This window comes from Erythrolamprus reginae, unplaced genomic scaffold (genome assembly GCF_031021105.1).
Source record: "Erythrolamprus reginae isolate rEryReg1 unplaced genomic scaffold, rEryReg1.hap1 H_10, whole genome shotgun sequence".
In the NCBI taxonomy this organism is placed as follows: domain Eukaryota; kingdom Metazoa; phylum Chordata; class Lepidosauria; order Squamata; family Dipsadidae; genus Erythrolamprus; species Erythrolamprus reginae.
In genome coordinates, this window is record NW_027248463.1 from 659,007 (window position 1) to 682,657 (window position 23,651).

The 23,651-nt window shown below is 43.2% G+C and overlaps 1 protein-coding gene across 4 annotated transcripts in view; it reads right to left on the bottom strand.

The window, feature by feature from the left end:
- The window catches only part of LOC139155337 (proline-rich protein 5-like), a 91,620-nt gene that overhangs the window by 49,531 nt on the left and 18,438 nt on the right, over positions 1 to 23,651 (bottom strand). For all 4 annotated transcript variants that reach the window (XM_070730470.1, XM_070730469.1, XM_070730471.1 and 1 more), the window contains 2 exons: positions 6,063 to 6,331; positions 2,136 to 2,216 (listed from right to left, as the gene is read on the bottom strand). In XM_070730470.1, the coding sequence (XP_070586571.1) occupies positions 2,136 to 2,216; positions 6,063 to 6,181 (200 nt within the window). In that variant the 5' untranslated portion in view covers positions 6,182 to 6,331. The remainder of the gene's footprint in view (positions 1 to 2,135; positions 2,217 to 6,062; positions 6,332 to 23,651) is intronic.

The window sequence follows — 23,651 nt, forward strand, 5'->3', positions numbered from 1 at the left end:
CATGAAGAACTCGTGGTTTCCTGCTTTCCAATCTGGCACCCTTAACCACTGCACCAAACAAGCTTCATCAAGATATGGATCCTTTTTGTGCTCATACATCTAACCAGACCGTTCAAATAAACTCACTGTATGATCAGTGTCTATTTTCATCATTATCCAAACTTCTGTGACTCACAAAGATATTCCCAATGGAACATTGAAATCTGCAATATTCTATACCTACAGCACAGTGATCTCTCTGACACACATGCTATTTCATCTCCTCTCTTTCATAAACACAAATTCAGTACCTAAATATGACTCCATTCAGATTTCGAAGAGCAAACCTACTGCATCCCACTTCTAAAAACACCAACCATCAAAGCAGAGGCATCAGTAATACCTTACTTTTTTAAAAAAGAAAAAAGAAAAGAAAAAGCAGGGCTATAGAAACATAAACATGTCTGAGAAGGACACCCTCCAGTTCAAGGCTAGTTCTTTTCTAGGATGCAACTCCTTAGAGCATCCCCTTAAAAAGCAGCAGCATTTACACAGCACCTCGCTCAACTCAACCAACACAGAGAAAATCAAACAGAACCTTTTAAATCTTTTCCCCAGAAAATGCAAATCTGCTCATTTCCGACCCCACATACATTATTGCAGAATAACAGTGATCTGGAAATCCCCTCAAACTCTTTGCAAAAATTCAAGAGAAAACAATCCCAGCCCTGCTTATATGCAAATGGCTCCATTACATAGCATCATTGCTCTGTTCGCTAAAAATACAAAGCATGTGTAACTACCACATCAACAACATCCCAGCCAGTTACCAATTATTACAGGTGATAAGTTTCCCATCCTGAAGTTCCTTTAATATTATGATGGCAGAAGGAAGCTGAAAAGATATCCTTTGTGATAGCCACTTGTTTATTTTTTAAAGTTTTTATTTACAAGTATGCAATAAATACATAAAAAAACATTAATGACAATTGACAATTAAGACCTTGCACATTACATCGTGTGTTTATACGATAGGCCAAAATATAAAAACACAACAATCAATAAACATATACACTTACAAAGAAAGAAAAGAAAGAAGGTAAGAAAGAAAAAAGGAGAAGAAGAAAAGAAAGGAAGAAAGAAAAAGGTGTGCGAGTGTGCGGTGGAGCTGTGTTAAGAATATGAACTAGTTTTAAATTCAGCAGCTCATTTCCTTACATCAAAATTGGTAGTATGAATAGGTAAAAGCAAACGTTGAATAATCACAGTATAGAGATTTTGAAAATAAATATTAAAAATATCCATATTTAAATATCTAATATCTCTTACAGCTATTTGAAAAAAATAAAAGTTTTATACCAGATTTGTATCTGTTTCAAATATATACAGTTCATTTCATTTAGCCACTTCTTAACTATAATTGTGGAATGTATAGTAGAGGGGTACCCAGCCAGGGACTGAGGACAGCAAGCATGACAGCTCCTCGGACCTGGGCAAGAATCACTCCCTCTGTGGAAAGCACATCTGAAGCTAGTGCCTACCACACCCAGTCTGGTCCTAGAGAGGCACAGGAAGCAGGAGAAGTTCCAGCAACCGTGTAGCTCTTGCCCAGCATGCCCTCCTCACCCTGTGGGGCCGTGATGCTGAGAATACTGAGATGTAAATAATTTGCTGGAAGAGGAGCCAGACCAAATGCTGATTTCAACCATTCATTACTGCCATTGCTACTACAAGAAACCACTTGGTAAGAAGAGAAAGAAGGGCCTAAATTCATTCTCCTGCTACCCGTGGAAAATCATTGATATATTATTATTATTTTCTGTTGTGAATTTCTGCACTGCTCTAACATGATTTATTGATTGGTTGATTGATTGATTGATTGATTGATTGTCAGAGTTGAAAGGGACCATGAAGGCCATCGAGTTCAACCCCCTGCCTAAGCAGGAACCCTATAGTACACCAGTCAAGTGGCAGTTCAATCATCTCTTAAAAACATCATTAAAAAGAGGTCCTAGTTCAGTCCCCTTTCCTGTGCCAATAAAAGAAGCATATCAGGAATCCAAGGCATAAGCTACTGCCACAGCACAAAGCTCTCAGCGTTACTTTTGCCCCAATCTGGGAAGGTTGCTGAATCCAGTTCAGTTAAATCCACATACCTGACATTTTCATTGAGGATGTAGAGTTCATTGTTTTGCAAGCCTCCCCCTTTGAAGACATTGATCACTGCTGTTTGAACACTGCCAAACAGAAGGAGAAGGTTAGGGCAGTCATAAATAATGAATGTCATCACCTGATTTACACAAAGCAATGAAACTGCAGTCAAGAACAGTGTAAATATATTGCAGAGTAGAATTGGAGATTAATTGCCCTTAAATGACTTCTACATTCCTCCACAACCCCATGGAATCATTAGGCTCCTTTGCCCAGGGCTGTGCAGAGAAATATAATTATACAGATATCAAGAGACTAATACAGGCAGGTGGTAGTCAAAATTAAGTGCACTGCTGTTTCTTTCTGCTCTTATGCAGCTCTAATTTAGAGCACTACCATGACTATTGCACCATCTTCTTTGGAAACAAAAATCAATTCTGGAAATTTTGGCCGCTGTGTATTCTGACTACTCCAGGCACACAAAAAGGCCAGTGATTAAACAGAGTTTGCTTCACTGTATACCACAAAAGAATACTTTCTTATAAAAGAAAGAAGAGACAGTGTGTTGTGTATGTTTCACAAGATGCAAAAACTTATCTCTGTAGGACTCCATGGACAAATCATTGTGGAACAATCTCTGAATTAACCCAAGGTTTCCCTTCCATAAAACATGGGGGGGGGGGGAGTTTACTAAGTTCAAGAAAATAAGGACATTTTTGCTAATTCCTTCAGTAATCAAGTTATCTATAAATATATTTGTATAAACTATCCACTTTCAAGCCAATCACTGTTCTGAGCTAGCAGCATGTGGAATTGAGGGGGAGATGAAAGCAGAATCAATCATTGCTGTCTGCAACAATTTGTAAATGCTCTCTGCACCATTAACTGCAGGCATTTAAATAGGGTTGTGCTTCTAGTTACCGATCTCATGATAATTCACATAGAAGTAGTCCTCAACTTAAGTAGTAGCTTAATAACTGCATTTACAATGCTTGGTAAATGGTCATGCTGTCCCTCCTTCCCTGCAATCACATGATTGCATTTCAGGCTTTTGGCAAGACATTCGCATTTACAACATGTCAACTGGCTTGTCATTATGTGACTACACATATACACAGATACAGGACCAATGGGGAACTGGTTCAACCTGCAAAGACTCCATGCTGTCACCAAGATAAAGGATACTGTGCTACGTGACCTCATCTTTGCTGATGACTGTGCCCTAAATGCTGGATCAGAGCAGGAAATGCAAGCCAGTGTGGATAATTTTGCAGCAGCATGCAAAAACTTTGGTCTCCTTATCAGCATAAAGAAGACCAAAGTGATGCATCAGCCAGCTCCGAAAGCCAAATACCAAGAGCCCACCATCACAGTGAAGGGAACGGCCCTATTTACATACCTTTGCAGCACCCTCTCCTGTGCAGTGACAATTGACATTGATGTCAACTGCAGAATTGCCATGGCAAGCTCTGCATTTGGCAGACTAACAACTAATGTGTGGGATCGACATGGAATAAGACTTGCTACAAAGCTCAAAGTCTACCGAGCAGTAATGCTAACTACCTTGTTATATGCCAGTGAGACTTGGACTGTATACAGGAGACGTGCTAGGCAATTGAACCACTTCCACATGACCTGCCTCCGTAGAATCCTGAGGATCTGAGGGCAGGACAAGGTGCCAGACACTAAGAGCAAGCCTGCCATTAATTCCCACCCTGCTGATGAAAGCCCAGACATGCTGGGCAGGCCATGTTGCTAGGATGCTAAACCATTGTATCCCTAAATAGCTCCTCTATGGTGAGCTGCCTAAAGGAAAGAGATTGCATGGGGGACAAAGGAAGTGATACAAAGACATGTTGAAAGCCTCCTTCAAGTCCCTCAATATCGACACCACCTCCTGGGAAGCCCTGGCACAAGACCAACCAACATGGTGCATGCTGAGCCACCAAAGCTGCCAGACATCTGAGGCCAGAAGAACATTCATAACAGAAGAAAAGCGAGAACTCCACAAAGCCAGAGCTGCAAATGCTGTGACAATGATGCCCACATATTCCTGTGACAGAATATTTCGTACCTGTATAGGCCTTACCAGCCACCTGTGGACACATCACGTACAGCCCACAAACCATTAGATGTCAAGGTCCTCTTCAAATACGATGGATAACCATTAAGACATTCACATTTACAAGCATGTCAATTGTCTTGTCATTATTGCAATTTACAATTTTCTCTGTTGTCTTCCGAGAAAATCAATAAGTCAATGGGAAAGCCAGCAGGGAAGGACATGTGTGTGTGTTGGGGGAGAAGGGAGATAAAGGATTTTAGGTTCATTTCCCCAGTGCGCCAAGGAATTTCCCCTTCTCTCCATACAATGAGGGAAAATCCATGCATGTACGGGAGGAACAAATCTGATATCTGTTTAAAAAGCCAGCAAATGTCCTTGTCCTCACGATCCTTTGGAAGGCCCTTTCTCCAACTAAGGGACTTTGGAAAAGGAGCCTTCAGAACCATCTCAAGAATGGGGTCTGCTTGTAGGATGGAGCAAGTGGCCTTAGTAATCAGCAGCTGCAGAATGCAAAAGTAAATGGACCTGGACAAGAGGGCCTGGGTTTCCCAATGTAGTGAAGGCCCATATCCTCTCCCCCAGCATTCTACCTTAACAACCTGCAAAGATGCTTAACAATCACAACTGGAAGAACTGGGATTGCATCATTGAGTGAAATGACATCTTGCTTAATGACCATTTCATTTAATAATTAAGTTTCTGGGACCAATTGTGCCATAAGTGGAGGACTATTCATATAGCATAGAATCAGAGTTTGATACTTATGAGAAAGGCCCTTGAGGGAGCTCACTTTTTCTCTCTAACCCACTACACTGATAACATACAATTGGTGAGATATCCATAGAATTGCGCGAAAGTTTTGAATTCAAACACACAGAGAGATCCAGTAATGCTGGAAGAAGAGTATTATAAGGCATAAAATGGTTCTGAAATATTTTGGTACAAGAGGAAAAATGTTTATTGAGTGCACACATCAACCCTGTGGACAATTCTTTATAGTTAATGAATATTATAAAATAAATTATTAAGTCTGTCATCTGCACCTCTATAACTGTCTGGTTCAGTTCTGCAACCCAACAAGACAGACACAGACTTCAGAGGATAATCAGAACTGCAGAAAAAAACAATTACTGCCAACCAGCCTTCCATTGAGGATCTGTATACTGCACAAGCCAAAAAGAAGGCTGTGAAAATATTTTACTGAACTCTCACATCCTGGACATAAATTGTTTCAATTCCTACTCTAAAAATGACGGTATAGAGCACTCCACTCCAAGACAACTAGACACAAGAACAGTTTTTTCCCAAACGCCATCACTCTGCTAAACAAATAATTCCCTCAATGCTGTCAAACTTTTCTCTAAGTCTGCATTACTATTAGTCTTCTCATTGTTCCTATCACCCATCTTGTATTGGACAAATGAATAAATAAAATAAAAATAAAAATAAAATCTCCTCCCACAAATGACTGTATGACTGTAACTTGTTGCTTGTATCCTTACTATCTATATTAATATTGTTTCATGATTGCTTATTTGTGCCGTATGACAATCATTAAGTGCTGTACCTCATAATTCTTCACAAATGTATCTTGTCTTTTATGTACAATGTGAGCATATGCACCAAAGAAAAATTCCTTGTGTGTCCAATCACACTTGGACAATAAAGAATTCTATTCTATTGTATTCTATTCTATTCTTTCCCAATATAGGCTGTGGCTACAATGTACAACTACATCATCCCAGAAAGATACCTCTCTGTTTTAAGGAATTACCATGTGAGAACCCTTGCCTACTATGAGGCAACTTTTTAGACTATAAATCCAAGTCTCAAGACTTCAGATATACTGTCATAGGATGTTTCTCACCTGTTCCAGGCAGAGTTTGATCTGAACTGCAGAGATTGCCGAGCTGCCAGGAATCGTGGCAAATCGCTCAGCACCGGGGAGCTCATGAAACGTGGCCGGGGCTTTCGGAATGAGCCCATCTTCTGAAATTGGAAATCAAAAGCTCAAGCTATGATGGAATCCACGTCATCAGTCTAGACGGGAGGGAGCGAGGGAACAGATTTGCATGAGGATATTGAGGTTAACAGGCAGGGAAGATACTTCTGTTTCCTCGGGAATCAAAATTCAACCTGTCAAAAGTGGAAACAGAGAAAAACTGAGCATGTTATATAAACTATAGCATATGACAGAAGGATCATAATGCAAGCTCACTTGGCTTCTGTTGCATCAGAAGCCAAGTGAGCTTCTAATGAACAGAAGCCAATTTCCTCTTCCCATGACTACTACACTGAGATGGTTTAACTCATTATAATAAAAAATACATTTAATTTTAAGTCCATCCTTAAGAGATGTTCTGTTTTCTAAAATGTTAATATGCCAGCATTTAGAATGCTTTGGAAAATACAGAAAGAAGTCTGGCTTAGAAACCCGTGTTTATAATAATTGTCTAGAAAGCAGGACACATAAAAAAGAAAAGAGTAAGGAAGAGGGAAGCTCTACCTACATACCTATCTACCTACCGTCCATCCATCTATCCATGCAGTGGTGGGCTACTAGCCAGAATGCCACCGCAGCTCGTAAGTGCTTGAGGGGCTAGCGCGATTTTGCTTCTGCACCTGTGGAAGTAGCAAAATCATGCACAGAGACGCAGGTGCGCTTCAGCGAGGTTTTTTTTGCTTCTGTGCATGCCGAAATATGGGTGCACCTCTGGCTCCGTGCGCGATTTTGCTACCTCCACAATTGCAGAAGCAAAATTTTGCTGGTTGCGCAAGTAGTCACGAGCCATGGCAGCGAGCCCAATTTAGTGTTCTAGCTAGTAGCCCACTGCTCCATCCATCCATCCATCCATCCGTTATGCCATTTAATTTGTTCAGAAGGTTTTATCCAGATTGAATGTAACTACTCAAGGATTTTTTTACATTGCAACATGCCTAACTCAAGTACAGCAGGCATACTATCCCACCTACATACTGTCACCACCACCAGGGCTGTTAGGAAGGATCCCACATTATTGAAAAAAAGCACTGAGAAAAGCAGGCCCAGGCCTTTCGTTAAGACCCCTCTGGATCTAATGGAGAATTGCGGAAAATTGTCAAAGGCTCGGAGTTTTTCCCTTTCCACTGTAAAGCAATGCTGCAATCCATTCCTTATGAAATCACTACATACCAATGAGCAAGGCTGAGATTGGTAATACTATACCAAGCTTTTGGATCATTACCAGTGGAAATTTCCTTTACAGTTTAGACAATGCCACTCCCACTTGTTAGGACTGTCACCATGCCAAAGGGGATTTGGGTCACCCAAGCTGGTTTTGTTTTGAGTCTAAATGTAGTTCTTGGGTCAAAGTTAGACAATAGGAATTTTAGATCTGTATATATTTTTTAATCATCAGTGGTTGTAGGGTCTTAGAAGGCAGCTCCAAAATTGCCTGTGTGGTCCTATAAAACAACATAGTATAGTAAAGATCACGGCCTGAAATTTCTGATTCATGTCTTACTTAAGCTTATAAGCAGCTTGTTTCGACCACAGTTTCTATCCAATAACCTCACTTTGCAATATATGGATAATACTGCAGATTACTTCAAAGTCATGATAATCAAGCATAATAATAATGAGTACAATTGGAAGGTATTACATTTCTATAGAACCTTACATTTTTATAGAATCTTCATCTTGACAAACATGCAATTTATATTCCAGAATCAGGTTGAGAGGAATTGCAAATGAAAGAGACTGATGATCAACCTGAAATCCATTTCTTCTTCTAAATATGACTAAACGTGGGTCTAATCCAAAGAAGTGCAATGCTTGTTTATTCAAACCAGAAGCCTTAAGATTAATATAAAGCATAGCATATGATATAAAACTTAAAATATAAAATACAAGATTAAAATACAGTATGTGCAAGTTAAACAGATCTCGCCCAGAAACTAGGAACATTAATTACATTATGTTCTGTTGCTCTGAAGTCCTGATCAAGATATAAAGAGAAGGTGTACATATGTGTTGTTGTCTGCATGTCACCACAATCATAAAGGGAAAAAGCTAACAGAGTCCCACTTGTTTAGAGTATTTCTGAATTTGTTGTATCTGTTCAATGATTTCTGTAGTTTCTAGCTTTCTTCAGTCTTTACAAAAGAGTGTACAGTGATCCCTCGAGTTTCGCGATCTCGAGTTTCGCGAAACGCCATATCGCGAGTTTTCAACCCGGAAGTAAACTCCACCATCTGCGCATGCGTGCCCTTCCACGCATGCGTAGATGGTGGAGTTTCCCCGCCGGGCAGAGGCTTCCCTGGGTCTTCCCCCTCTTGCCCTGGTAAGACAGCATCGGCGCGAGCAACGGCGTGGGCGGGCGGGCGGCACGCGCCGCGGGAAACCCCACCTCCGCCTCCCAGCTGGGAAGCAGAGCCAGCAACAGCGTGGGGCGGGCGGGCGGTGCGCGCGAGCCTGGGGACACCCTAACTCTGCTTCCCAGCGCGCGCGCGTTGCTGGGGAAAGCGCGCGCGCTTGGGGACTCCCTAGGTCCGCTCCCCAGCTGGGGAGGGAGTCCCCACCGCGGCGCGCGTTGCTGGGGAAAGCGCGCGCGCTTGGGGACTCCCTAGGTCCGCTCCCCAGCTGGGGAGGGAGTCCCCACCCCGCGCGCGTTGCTGGGGAATGCGCGCGCGCTTGGGGACTCCCTAGGTCCGCTCCCCAGCTGGGGAGGGAGTCCCCACCCCCGCGCGCGTTGCTGGGGAATGCGCGCGCGCGCTTGGGGACTCCCTAGGTCCGCTCCCCAGCTGGGGAGGGAGTCCCCACCCCCGCGCGCGTTGCTGGGGAAAGCGCGCGCGCTTGGGGACTCCCTAGGTCCGCTCCCCAGCTGGGGAGGGAGTCCCCACCCCGCGCGCGTTGCTGGGGAATGCGCGCGCGCTTGGGGACTCCCTAGGTCCGCTCCCCAGCTGGGGAGGGAGTCCCCCACCCCGCGCGCGTTGCTGCGGAATGCGCGCTGCGCGCTTGGGGACTCCCTAGGTCCGCTCCCCAGCTGGGGAGGGAGTCCCCACCCCGCGCGCGTTGCTGGGGGAAAGCGCGCGCGCTTGGGGACTCCCTAGGTCCGCTCCCCAGCTGGGGAGCGGACCTAGGGAGTCCCCAAGCGCGCGCGCTTTCCCCAGCAACGCGCCACCCCAGGCGCGAGCAACGGGGTGGGCGGGCGAAGGGCGGCCGGCAGTGGAAGCAAAAACACCATCTGCGCACGCGCAGATGGTGTTTTTACTTCCGCACCGCTACTTCGCGAAAAATCGATCTTCGCGAGGGGTCCTGGAACGGAACCCTCGCGATGATCGAGGGATCACTGTAAATCAAAATATTGGTGTAATAATCAGGTTAAATTTCTATTTTATTTATTTTATTTAGATATTTTATATAGTTGCCTATTCACTCACAGTGGCCGTAGGTGGCTTACAGATAATTTTAAAAAGGTAGAAAAATTAATAATAAAAAGTAAAAATAACATAACAACAAAATCAAAACACACATCCCTCAACAACACACACACAAATCAACTGAATGAGCTCCATCCCATCTGGCTTCCACTGGTAAAATCACATCTTCAGACCCTTCTGGAAAAATGTTGGAGTGGGGGCTAATCTAATTTCTAGAAAAGGGGTCTCCAACCTTGGCGACTTTAAGACTTGTGGACTTAATAATAATAATAAATTATGTAAATATAATGGAATGACAAAACAGGATGGTCACAAAGTGTCCAATGTTTCTAATGTTTGTTTAATGTTTGTGTAAATAAAAGAAACTTTTAAAAAAAGACTTGTGGACTTCAACTTCCCGAGTTCGTTAGGCTGAGGAATTCTGGGAGTTGAAGTCCACAAGTCTTAAAGTCGCCATGGTTGAAGACCGCTGTTCTAGAGCGATGATATTCCAGGAGGAGGGAGCCACTATGGAGAAGGCTCTTGTTCTGGGTCCAACAGATTTACCTACGTAAGGTATGGTATCTGCAACATTCCTTGCCTTCCTGCTCTGGTGGAGTCAAGTGGATGTGACCGGCAAGAGATGGTCCCTCAAACCTAAGAGGGTTATGCTAGATAAATTCCTTTTTCAAAACTATATTAGATAATTTTTTCTTCTCTAGAAAAACAGCAAAAGATTCTTAAATCAAAAAGGCTAATCCTTTGTCTTTAATCTGCTTAAATTCTCTTCAATAAATTCTACTTTCATTGGATAGAAAATGTCCTTTCCTTAGATAGTCAACTGCATCCTGATAGAAGCACATACGGTAACTGTATAGCATGTTTAGTACTATAAAAGTAAATAATTGACAAAGTAAAAATTACAAGTGTTCCTATAGACTTGTTAAATTACAACTGAAATTTGAAATGAACTCAGTGATATCTATCTTAAAGGCAAACTAGGCATCAGTCTTGTGTTAATTCAGCTCTCGGATCTATTTTATGTCCTCCCCAGATCCCTTTCACACATGGTTTTCCACAATTTAGGAAAATTAATTCATAATCCATTAGCAATAACTTACAGCTTTTTTTAATTTTAAAAATAAAATTCCTACATTCTCTCTCCATCAAAAATAGAAAAAAAATTAAAAAACAAACAATTCTGGTTACATCTATACAAGCAACACAAGGTTGCTCATCTATGAATCTCACCATTGTATAAAAATACTAAATTCCACCCCAGCTTCCTTTAAAAACAGCAATACAGTGATCCCCCGTTTATTGCGTCCCCAACCATTGCGAACAGGGTACTTCGCTATTTTTCAACCCGGAAGTCAAAATACCATCTACGCATGCGTGCCCGTGGGCACGCATGCGTAGATGGCAACCGGGAGATCAGCTGCTGGGCGGCTTCCCTGAGTCTTCCCCCTCTTGCTGGCGTCAGCGAGGAGTTTCCCCACCGCCCACGCAAACTCCTCGCTGCCGCCCGCCCTTCGCCCGCCCACGCCGTTCATTCTCGCCGCACGGGCCTGTCCACGCTGTCTCTCGGCGCTTTCCAGCTGAGTCCGGGAGCGAACTCGCTCCCCGACTCAGCTGGAAAGCGCCGAGAGACAGCGTGGACAGGCCCGTTCCTTGGCGCTGTCACTCGGGGCTTTCGTGCTGAGTCCGGGAGCGAACTCGCTCCCCGACTCAGCTGGAAAGCGCCGAGAGACAGCGTGGACAGGCCCGTTCCTTGGCGCTGTCTCTCGGGGCTTTCGTGCTGAGTCCGGGAGCGAACTCGCTCCCCGACTCAGCACGAAAGCCCCGAGAGACAGCGTGGACAGGCCCGTTCCTTGGCGCTGTCACTCGGGGCTTTCGTGCTGAGTCCGGGAGCGAACTCGCTCCCCGACTCAGCACGAAAGCCCCGAGAGACAGCGTGGACAGGCCCGTTCCTTGGCGCTGTCACTCGGGGCTTTCGTGCTGAGTCCGGGAGCGAACTCGCTCCCCGACTCAGCACGAAAGCCCCGAGAGACAGCGTGGACAGGCCCGTTCCTTGGCGCTGTCACTCGGGGCTTTCGTGCTGAGTCCGGGAGCGAACTCGCTCCCCGACTCAGCACGAAAGCCCCGAGAGACAGCGTGGACAGGCCCGTTCCTTGGCGCTGTCACTCGGGGCTTTCGTGCTGAGTCCGGGAGCGAACTCGCTCCCCGACTCAGCACGAAAGCCCCGAGAGACAGCGTGGACAGGCCCGTTCCTTGGCGCTGTCTCTCGGGGCTTTCGTGCTGAGTCCGGGAGCGAACTCGCTCCCCGACTCAGCACGAAAGCCCCGAGAGACAGCGTGGACAGGCCCGTTCCTTGGCGCTGTCTCTCGGGGCTTTCGTGCTGAGTCCGGGAGCGAACTCGCTCCCCGACTCAGCACGAAACCCCGAGAGACAGCGTGGACAGGCCCGTTCCTTGGCGCTGTCACTCGGGGCTTTCGTGCTGAGTCCGGGAGCGAACTCGCTCCCCGACTCAGCACGAAAGCCCCGAGAGACAGCGTGGACAGGCCCGTTCCTTGGTGCTGTCACTCGGGGCTTTCGTGCTGAGTCCGGGAGCGAACTCGCTCCCCGACTCAGCACGAAAGCCCCGAGAGACAGCGTGGACAGGCCCGTTCCTTGGCGCTGTCACTCGGGGCTTTCGTGCTGAGTCCGGGAGCGAACTCGCTCCCCGACTCAGCACGAAAGCCCCGAGAGACAGCGTGGACAGGCCCGTTCCTTGGCGCTGTCACTCGGGGCTTTCGTGCTGAGTCCGGGAGCGAACTCGCTCCCCGACTCAGCACGAAAGCCCCGAGAGACAGCGTGGACAGGCCCGTTCCTTGGCGCTGTCTCTCGGGGCTTTCGTGCTGAGTCCGGGAGCGAACTCGCTCCCCGACTCAGCTGGAAAGCCCCGAGAGACAGCGCCAAGGAACGGGCCTGTCCACGCTGTCTCTCGGCGCTTTCCAGCTGAGTCGGGGAGCGAGTTCGCTCCCGGACTCAGCACGAAAGCGCCGAGAGACAGCGCCCCCCGGACCCCCAACCCGGGTTTGGGGGGCTGCTAGGAAGCCCCCCCATGCCGGCGGCAAACAGCCGCACCACCCCCAATCTTCGGCTCCTCGCTAGCGCTGTGGGAGTAAAAACACCGTCTGCACATGCGCAGACGGTGTTTTTACTTCCGCATCGCTACTTCGCGAAAACCCGCTCGTTGCGGGGGCTCCTGGAACGGAACCCTCGCAACGAGCGGGGGATCACTGTATAGAACTTGAGTGGTCATTGGCACAGCGGTACACAATTAGGTCTTGGTTCTTAAAGCACAATTGCAATCAAATTCTCCCTCAGCACATCAATTCAGGAAAAATCTCCCCTGATGCTAGGTTTTCTTTTTCCCTATGACTAAGCACTGCAGAAAGAAAAAAATTAAGGTTATTTATATGTCATGAAATATTTTACTATATGCAAAAACAAAGTATAAAGATCCTTCAATGCAGTCTTTCCAAACTTATTTGTATCAGTTGTATCAATTCCCACAATTTTTACTTACAGATAATGGTATAAAACAGTGGTGGTAAATCTGTGCTATGCAGAGCCCTCTCTGTGGGCATGCATGCCAGCACCCAGCTCAGCTCCACTCTGCATGCATGCATGCCTCCTGCTGGCCAACTGATTTTTGGGTATCTGCCTCACATGCACGAAGGGTGGGGAGCATCCCTAGGCTCTGGAGACTTCCCTTGAGCCTCTTGGAGGGTGAGAATAGCCTGTCCCCGGCTCCAGGGACCCTCCAGAGGCCGAAAACAGGCCTGTTTCCAGACTTCCAGAACTTCTAGGAGACCCATTTTTCACCCTCCCCCTGGCTCCAGAAGCCCTCCAGAGCGGGCTAGGGGAGCACAGAGGTTCACATATGCTCCAAGTCTCCGGAGAGGGGCGGCATACAAATCTAATTAATGAATTAATGAATTAATGAATTAATGAATGTGCGGGGGGTCACATGTGCATGCATGGGGTACCCTCCCTTCTGACTTGTAGCATTTGAGTGTGGTGTGATTGTGTAGCATTCATTTTTTTTAATAATAATGGGTTTTAACTTCTTGTTCTTGATATTAGATTTGTATTGTATTGTATTGTTATTGCTGTTGTGAGTCGCCCCGAGTTCTGAGATGGGCGGTATACAAATCTAATAAATTATTATTATAAATTATTATTATTATTATTATTATTATTATTATTATTATTATTATTATCATCATCATCATCTGGGGGGCTCATGTGTACCTGGCATTATGGGTGCTGACACACACACGTGCATGCCATCATACATGTGCATTCGATATGTGACGAGAAAAAGGTTAGACATCATCGATATAAAACAAAGACAAAGAAGAAGAGAAAGAGATGAAGGTGGATTTAGAGTTGGATGGAAAATCACCACCATTGTGTAGGCTTTCTACCTATACATACATCACATTCATACTCCCTCCCTCTCAGGCTTTGATTGCCTGTTCCCTTTTCCTAGAGAAATGTGAGTGAAGACCCAGGGAAGCACTATTTATTTTAGCTTGTTGACACAGCAACTGCCCAAGTAAGGCTTTCATAGAAAGTCTGGAAAACCAAGTTCAACCTTCAGGTCACAGGTTCCCCATCTCTAGAACAAATCGTTGTGTATTGATGTTCAAAACAAGGAAATTCCAAATCACTCACAAATCTGTGTTATCCTGAATGCAAAGGAAATAGGACCAGAAAGTTCAAGTAAGTTCAGAAGAACTGGATGGATGATGAAATTCTTATTTCTCACCCGGAATGCTAGAATTATAAACCACATGGTTTCCTGGGTGGAAAGCTTTGATTTGGGGTGGATAGCCTGTTAGTGGTTTTGATGTTTTTCATTAATACAGATCCTTTTACAGGAAGGCTTATCTTTTTTCACTGACATGCCTATAGCACTAATCAAGACCACATTATGATTTTGTTCTTAGGCACTTTGCTATTGTAGATATTCCTTCAGTGAAAACAATAATATTAAAAATATTTTGCATGCTATTCAATACCTCTTTATTTTTTTTACAGAGAAATAGTAAATAATATATGCGTTTTTGTAATAACAATTTAACCCACAAGAAGTGATTATGTTTGTCCCAAATCATCAAAGTTACTAAATTTTAGCTTTCACAATGTGCCTATAGGTTACAAAGAAAATAATTGGTTTGATCTAAGTGTTTGTGTTTTTGTTGGCAGGTTTTTTTTAATTAAAAGGCATGGGAATAAATTATTTATTAAAAGGCATGAAAATAACTTCTTTTTCATTTATTTCTGATTTTAAAAGTGAGTAAACATTTTCATGCGCCTTAGGCCTATTATGCCTAATGAATAATTCAGTCATGGCGCTATATTTTATATAAAAAAAAGCTTCAGAAGCAAAACATATAATTTATATCTGATCATAGTAAATCAGAAAATAAACTGTCAAACGACATACTTTTCACTGCTATTTTTTGGATAGCTCATCTCCTTACATTTGGAACAGGTATAAACCAGCCACTGAAAATGGACATTTTTACAAGCAGCTGGTTTTATTGCAAGCTTTTGAATAATTTGTTCAAATCTAGAAATTACATTTTCTTCTCCTTAAAGAACATCTACTTTACTCTGTCATTACAACAATAAAACAGCAATTAGTTTATTCAGTAAATAATGTTAAATCAGATTGATCATAAAAGTAATTTACAAAGATAAAATAAAACATATTTTTTTTACAGCTAACCATATGTATGTAGAACATGCTGCCTAACAGTGCAGTTATCTCTAAGGTAAGAAACCCAAAGGGGTAGAATTATAAAATGAAAACTAAATTGAAGATTAGAGGCAGAACTAAATAAAATTTCACAGAGCTTTACAACATTTGCTGCAGAGACAAGGAACTTCCCAAGGCTAGACCAGATGCTGAGAAAGGAAAAAAATCTTTTTTCCCCTGACATATTGTTTCCTATCTAATCCTCATAAGAAATTCTCCTTCTCTTAACAAATTACCAAGACTTTATCACCTATATTTCAAATTTAGAAATATACTGTATATTAGTGTCACTGTGCTAGTTAATCTTACATGCAATCTAGATTAAGATGTAATCTTGTTAAGCTCAGATGTAATCTACATTAAACTAGATCATAATAATGATCTACAATTTTACAATTTTCAATTACAATTTTAAAAAAGCCAACTATTGTCCCTGTTAGATCTGATCACTAGCTAGTATCCCAGCTGAGAGTCAGCAGTTACAACCTATATTATCAACAGAGATCTAGAGATAAAGGGTTCATAGCAACCATTCATAGCAACCAAAGAAATATTAGTTTCCCTCACACAGCAACTTTGTTTTCCAATATCATCCCAAAATACACCAATGAAATACACTTGCAATATTGCAATATAATTTGGTATGATTAAGTCGGGGAAGAAAGTCATATTGGTTATCACCTTTAAAGCCCTAAATGGCTCAGGGCCAGTCTATTTACGGGACCACCTCCTCCCTCATACCTCATTGCGGCCAGTAAGAGCCCACAGAGTCAGCCTTCTCCAGGTCCTGTCTGCCAAACAGTGTCGGTTGGCGGGACCTCGGGGAAGAGCCTTCTCTGTGGTGGCTCCAACCCTATGGATTAACTGCCCTCAGAGATTTGCACTATCTCCTACCGATCTTCCAGAAAGCCGTTAAGACCTGGCTTTTCCAGCAGGCCTGGAATTAGATTGACTGCTGTGTATGGTTCTTTTAAAGTTATTATTTATTGTTATTACTGATTTTATTATGTATTTGTGACTGTATTTTAATATTATTTTATTTATCGCATTTGTTAGCCACTCTGAGTCCACTTTGGAATGAGCGGCATATAAATACAATAAATAAATGAATTAATTAATGAATTAATGAATAAATAAATAATCAATTTAAAGATTCTTGGCCATACTTAATGGAAAGCAGACATGTTTCAAATGTTGCTCAAATATATAAACTTTTAGCATATTTATTCAAGCCAAGTATTTGCCATTTCAGAAGTTCACAATACTAAACTGATCTTTTATGGACCCCCAAACAATGCAGTCAGGCCCAGTCAGTCGTTGGATGAGTAACATCCAAAAAACTCAGAGCCGTAAATTAGGCTAGGAAGTTTTTTTTAAAAATCCTAAAAAAGGCAATGAAGCACTTCCAATCCATGAAGTGTTTTTAACCTTTAAATATATCATATATGAAATCCTTTAGTAGAAGGATGGCTGACTAGCAGTGTCGATAGGACCTCAAGCTTTCCTCAAAAAGATAGAAGAATTGCAACATCATACGGTATGCTCTGTCCTTTCCATGAAGGCAAGTTACAACACCTTTAGGAAAATAGTGGGCATACATTGCTACATCGCTTTTGTCAGTATGGCTGTGGATTCTTCTTCTACCGACTAAAATTGCTAGAACAGGAATGTCAAACTGGCGGCCCATGGGCCAAATGCATCAAACGCAGGCCATGCCCATCCCAGCTAGACAAATGGCATGAACGTCACGTGATACAACAGGTTTGATACCCATGTGCTAGAACAACTTTTGCTAACAAAGGCTTGAGAAGTATTGGCCTACAAATAATTCTAAAAAAATATGCTCCTGAATATTTTAATGATACGCCTGGACCTTATTATTTTTATCAAGATTTCATTAATTCAGGCTTCAAATGCTAAGGAGTTAATCCCTATTATGTCGATGTAATTTACTTATGAGAGGCTGAGTATATATTGTAAATCCTCTTCTTTTTAAGCACTTTTCTTTAATCTTCTGGCCACCTGCTCTTGATTTTTAATGGCCTACAGGTAATCATTTCACTTTTCTTCTGCCTGTGGATTGCCCTTCTGCCAAATAATATTTTAAAAGGTATGAAAGGTATTAGAAGACTTTTTAAAACAATGCTAAAAAATTAATCAACACTGTAGGTTGTAAAATTAAAGATAGATTCTATCCATTTAGCAGTCAAGAAGCTCCAATCACCTGTTTGCTTCCTTTTCAAATCTAGTCCATTTTTTTACTGCTTATATCAGGGGTGTCAAACTCAAGGCATGTGGGCAGGATGAATCCCATCCTGGTTTAGCAAAGGGGGGAAAGTTCCAACATGTGCGGTGACAACATCAGTTTGACACCCCTAACTTATTTGATTACAAAAATTCTTGACTGTAGGTACAGGTGATAATTTCCAGTATCCAATTACATGTTGATAAACAGGTAAGTTAAAATAAATATTTACTTTTTCATGTGAGTTTATGGAGCATATATGAGGAGGTTTAAACATTTATTGTCAGTCATTACTCATCAGCCATCTCTGTTAAGCAGCGGTCCCCAAACTACGGCCCGCGGGCCGGATGCGGCCCGCTGAGGCTATTTACCCGGCCCGCAGCAGCGTGCAAGATTTTACCATATAATATACTAAGTTCCCGAATCTCCCCTCCACTCTGCTGCTGAGCGTCTGGCGGCGGCAAGGAAGAGGAAAGCCAGGGGGCGGGGAGGAAAGCACCCTATGGCAGAGCAGCAACAGTTCCTCTCCCTAAAGGCGAGAAAGAAATTGGCCAATTGCTTTCCTCCCCGCCCCTGGCTTTCCGCCTCCTCTCCAGACACTCAACTGCAGACCGTCTTGGTCCCTCCAGTGCCGCTTTTTTGCTTTTTTTTTTTTTCATCGGTGAAGTTTGTGCGCGTTTGGGCACTTTTGGTGTTGGGGGGGTCTGCTGCGGAGAGGGAGAGAGAGAGAGAGAGAAAGAGGGAGACATAGAAAGGGAGTGAGAGAGAAAAATAAAGCAAGAAAGAGAGGGAGAGAGAGAGAGAGCGGGAGAGTGCTGCTTTTTTGCTTCTTCGCTGCCCCGCAGGGAGCCTGGAAGCCCTGCAAGAGCGTCTGGAGGGGGCAGTAAACAATTTATCAGCACCCCCTGCGCACTAACTTGTTAACGGCCACACCGTCCCGGCCAGGCGACGGGGAGGCCCTCCCGATGCTTGCCCGCCGTCCAGGCCCCGCGCTTGGAGCCGGGGGCGACGGGCCTAGCCTCGGCTTACTTGGCCCCGGTGCGGCCGAAGCGCGGGGCGGAGTAGGCAGCGGCAGCTGCTTCAGGCCCGCCCCCGAGCTGAGCTTCCTTTGGCTTCCAAAGCTGCAAAGCTCACCTGCCGCCTCGAAGGAAGCCAAAGGAAGCTCAGCTCAACGAGGACCGGCTGTTGGTCCCTTGAAGCTGCCGCTGCCCACTGCAGAGATCCTTTCGCCCGAACGGAGGCAGCGATGGCGGGCTCAAGGGACCAAGAGCCGGTCTTTCATGGCGCTGAATTGTTGCAGCCTCTGAGGCCGCCTCCACCTCCGGGCGAAGGGATCTCCTCGGGGAGAAAGGAAGGAAGCCAAAGGAAGCTCAGCTCAACGAGGACCAGCTGTTTGTCCCTTGAACCCGCCACCGCCGCCGCCTCCGTTCGGGTGAAGGGATCTCCGAAGTGGGCGTTGGTGGCGGTGGCAGCTTCAAGGGACCAACAGCTGGTCCTCCTTGAGCTGAGCTTCCTTTGGCTTCCTTCCTTTCTCCCCGAGGAGATCCCTTCACCCGGAGGCGGACTCAGAGGCTGCAACAATTCAGCGCCGAGAAAGACCGGCTCTTGGTCCCTTGAGCCCGCCGCCTCCGTTCGGGCGAAGGGATCTCTGCAGTGGGCAGCGGCAGCTTCAAGGGACCAACAGCTGGTCCTCGTTGAGTTGAGCTTCCTTTGGCTTCCTTCGAGGCGGCAGGTAAGCTTTGCAGTTTTGCCTCGAAGGAAGCTCAGCTCGGGGGCAGGCCTGAAGCAGCCGCCGCCGCCGCCTACTCCGCCCCGCGCTTCGGCTGCACCAGGAGCTCTGGTGGGCATGGGGCAGCAGGGCAAGCCACGAAGGTGGCGCAGCGTGGGTCAAGCGGGAGGGCACAGCAGTAGTCGTAAGGCGGCGGTGGGGCGGTTGGCTGCAAGGCACCGGCAGCGGCTTGATGTGTTGCAGGACGCCGTACATTGCTGGCGCTGCGCTGGGCATGGGGCTGGCACATCCGTCCTGGGCCAGTGGCAGCGCCAGCAATGTACTGCGACCAGACGTCGGTGCCACCGTCTTGGGAGCTTCTGCTTGCAGCCGACTGCCCCGCGGCGTGTTGCAGGGCAGAAAAAGAAAGAAGAGAGGAAGGAAGAGAGAAGAAAAGGAGAGAGAGAGAGAAAGAAAGCAAGAGAGAGAAGGAGAGAAAACAAGTGAGGGGGGAGGGAATGTGAGAGAGAAAAATGAGAAAATGATGGAGGGAAAGAACGAGTGAGAGGAAAAAAAACAAATGAGAAAGAAGGGAAAAAAGGGAGAGGGAAGAGAGAAGTGGGAAGGAGGGAGGGAAAGAAGGAGAAATGGCAGGAAAAGGAAGGAAGGAAAGGAGGAAGGAAGGAAGAAGAAATGGAGGGAACAAAGAAGGAAGGAAGAATGAAATGGAGGGGGCAGAGGAAGGAAGGACTTTTTTGGGCGGGGGTGTGTGTAAATTTTTTAAAAATTTTCTCAACATACATTCAACCAATACAATGTACCATCTAATTTTCCCTGAATAAAATGCGGTATTTTGTCAGTAACTAATATCAATCATCAAAAAAGTTGCAAAAGTTTTTTTTCTAATGTTGTCATCCAGGTACATACTTTTCTTTTAATTAAATTCCCTCCTTAATGTTCCTTCAAGAAGTACAACACCAATTATATTTCTAACTTATTAATCATTATGCCAAAGTGCTTCCTTCTTTATATATTTTTCTATAAATATTTTATACATTTTTCTATAAACCAAGAAAACCTTGTTTAGCCAATCAGATGTTAACAAAAGAAAATTAAAAACAAAACATAAACATGTATGAATTTCAGACTTCTTCCCCCCCCCCTAAATAGTACATTCCCATTTTGTTTTTTAATGTTAAAATAAGGTATGTGCAGTGTGCATAGGGATTTGTTCATAGTTTTTTTTATAGTCCGGCCCTCCAACAGTCTGAGGGACAGTGAACTGGCCCCCTGTGTAAAAAGTTTGGGGACCCCTGCTGTTAAGCTTGGCAATAAGCATGACCAAGTGATCATTACTATGCTGTATCATAAGACTATTTAACAGAGTATTGTAAATCTGAAAGAATCCTGCCATGACTTTTAACAGACTAATCAATTAATATAAGTCCTTCCTAAATTTCTTTCTTCATTAAGAACAGGGGGTTCTTCCCTCTGGTCTTATTGTTTCCCAGGCAGCATATTTTATCTTTGTCCCTCAAGGTCATTCCCACATACCATTACACTTCTCTACATCACTATGTACATGAAGTCATTTCCATCTGTTCCAAGAATAATGGGCATATTGCCAAGCTTTGTTTTTATTTTCTCCTCCTGTGCAAGGATATTTCTGGTCAAATGCTCTATAGTTACAAAAAAGGAAAGCAAAAGAGCAAAGAAATCTGTATTGAGCATTACACTCACCGACTGAATTCTGGAAAAGACTCAAAATGTCCCATAGTTTACATAGAATTCAAAAATGAACTAGCTTACTTTCTAAATGACTGCTACTTCAAAAACAGAATGATGTGTTTTTTAAATGAGTTTCACCATATCTATTTTTTAAAAAATAGGCACAAACTCAACTCCTGATTTTTATACTTATATAGGATATCTAAAAACTGATCCATGTCAAAATTCTTGCTTATAGAAATGTTTTGTGTTGTCTTCATCTTTTAATTTATCATTAATCTAATTTGCAGCTTTTGCTTTTTCCAAATATCAACCAGACTTGACTCTACTCAACTGTGAAATCCCTAAAATGCAGCCTTGTTTCCTATTAAAGGATTCATAATATACTGCTCAAAAAAAATAAAGGGAACACTTTAAAAACAGAATATAACTTCAAGTAAATCAAACTTCTGTGAAATCAAATTGTCCACTTAGGAAGCAACACTGATGACAGTCAATTTCACAGGCTGTTGTGCAAATGGAATAGTTGTGCAAATGAAATATTCAATGAGAATATTTCATTCATTTAGATCTAGGATGTGTTATTTGAGTGTTCTCTTTATTTTTTTGAGCAGTATATATGACAACACCTGAGGAGTACATTTATATAAAGACACATAACTTTAACCATTTTGGAACTGATTTTATGAAACAATATAGTAGAAATTTTAATGCATCCAAACCATTTGCATTAATTTTTGCCTTGTGAGACAGAATATTCTACAAACAAGATAATCTTCATCTTCCACAATAAAAATGCAATAGTATATTACGTAATTAATGATATGCTGCCCTTACAGGTCACCTGGTCTAACAAATGCCAAACTTCCTTTAAAATTGGATCCAGGTTCAGCATTGCATCCTGATTTGGGCAGTGCATAAATGACAAGGGGAAAAAATTCTGGACTCAGCAGGTCAGGAGACTTTATTTATTTAATCCAATATTGAGGCCACTTGACTCAATAACTAAGAGTGGCTTACAAATGCATTCATTCATTCATCAAATTTGTATACCATCACAAAAATCAACTCCAGGAAGTTACAGACATTGAACAAAATGAACTATAAAACATTAAAACAATAAGTAAAAATCTTAAATTTAAAAATGAATTAAAATAAAACTAAAGAGGGTAGAAAGAGAAGGATAAAAATGTGCACAGGAAGTATGGAGTACTATCAGTATTGGGTTGCTACGTGTATGGGGGAACAATGTTCTGGTAGCGAAAATGGAGCTGCACGCACAGCTCCAGCTGACCGGCTGGCGGGCACGCGCATTGGAGCAAGATTCGCTTCCTGTGCATGAGCAGGAAGCCAAATCTCATGCTAGGACACACAGACGCATGAGATTTCGGAGATTTTCACCAATTTTTCCCTTCTGCAAATTTAGTGAAATCTCACCCTTGTGTGTGTCCTCGCACAAGATTTGGCTTCCTGAGCATGCGCAAGTCATCAAATTTTTTGTTGTTGTTGTTCATCCCAATCCCATTATCAGTCAGTCTCGCGAAATGTTCTGGAATGTGCTCGTAAACCACTGCAACATTTTATTAGGAGCCTTAATAAAATGGATTACACAGACTGTCTAAATAATAATAGCCAAAGTTATCTTGTGTAGCAAAAGTGCAGCTTTTAATAGGCCATGTAAAGATATCATAGTCAGTCTTCATCTATAGTAAGTATATTAAAAAAAACAAAGATTATGTTAAATTTCAGTTGATTTATACATTCTCTATTTATAAAGGATGATTAAGCTTTTTAAGTACAGGCTGGTTTAGGAAGTGCAGAAACATTGATGTTTGTTATAATCTATCCCATTTTCAAATGCACTGCAATTCACTATTGCATTGCGTTTGTAGTATCAAAAGTCATCAAATGTTTTTTTTTGTTGTTGTTCATCCCAATCCCATTACCAGTCAGTCTCACAAAATGTTCTAGAATGTCCTCGTAAACCACTGTAACATTTTATTAGGAGTCTTAATAAAATGGATTACATAGACCGTCTAAATAATAATAACCAAAGTTATCCTGTGTAACAAAAGTGCAGCTTTTAATAGGCCATATAAAGACATCATAGTCAGCTATAGTAAGGATATTAAAAAAAACAAAGATTATGTTAAATTTCAGTTGATTTATACATTCTCTATAAAGGATGATTAAGCTTTTTAAGTATAGGCTGGTTTAGGAAGTGCAGAAACATGGATGTTTGTTATAATCTATCCCATGTTATTTTCAAATGCACTGCAATGCATTCCACCACTACTGCAATCCACCACTGCAATCCACTATTGCATTCTTTAAGCAACAGCCCATTTGATTAGTAACAAGCCAGCCACCAAATATAAGTATAATTTCTACCAATGTATTACTATTTTACCCCATGATATGTAAACAGGGAGGCATTTACAGAGCATACAAAATTAATTTTGATTTGGCTTAGCCACTGCTTATACATCAGGGTTCACTCACTATTTAGCACTGAGAGAACCTGTGCAGTTTTAGATTAATAGCCACAGCTAAACCTTGT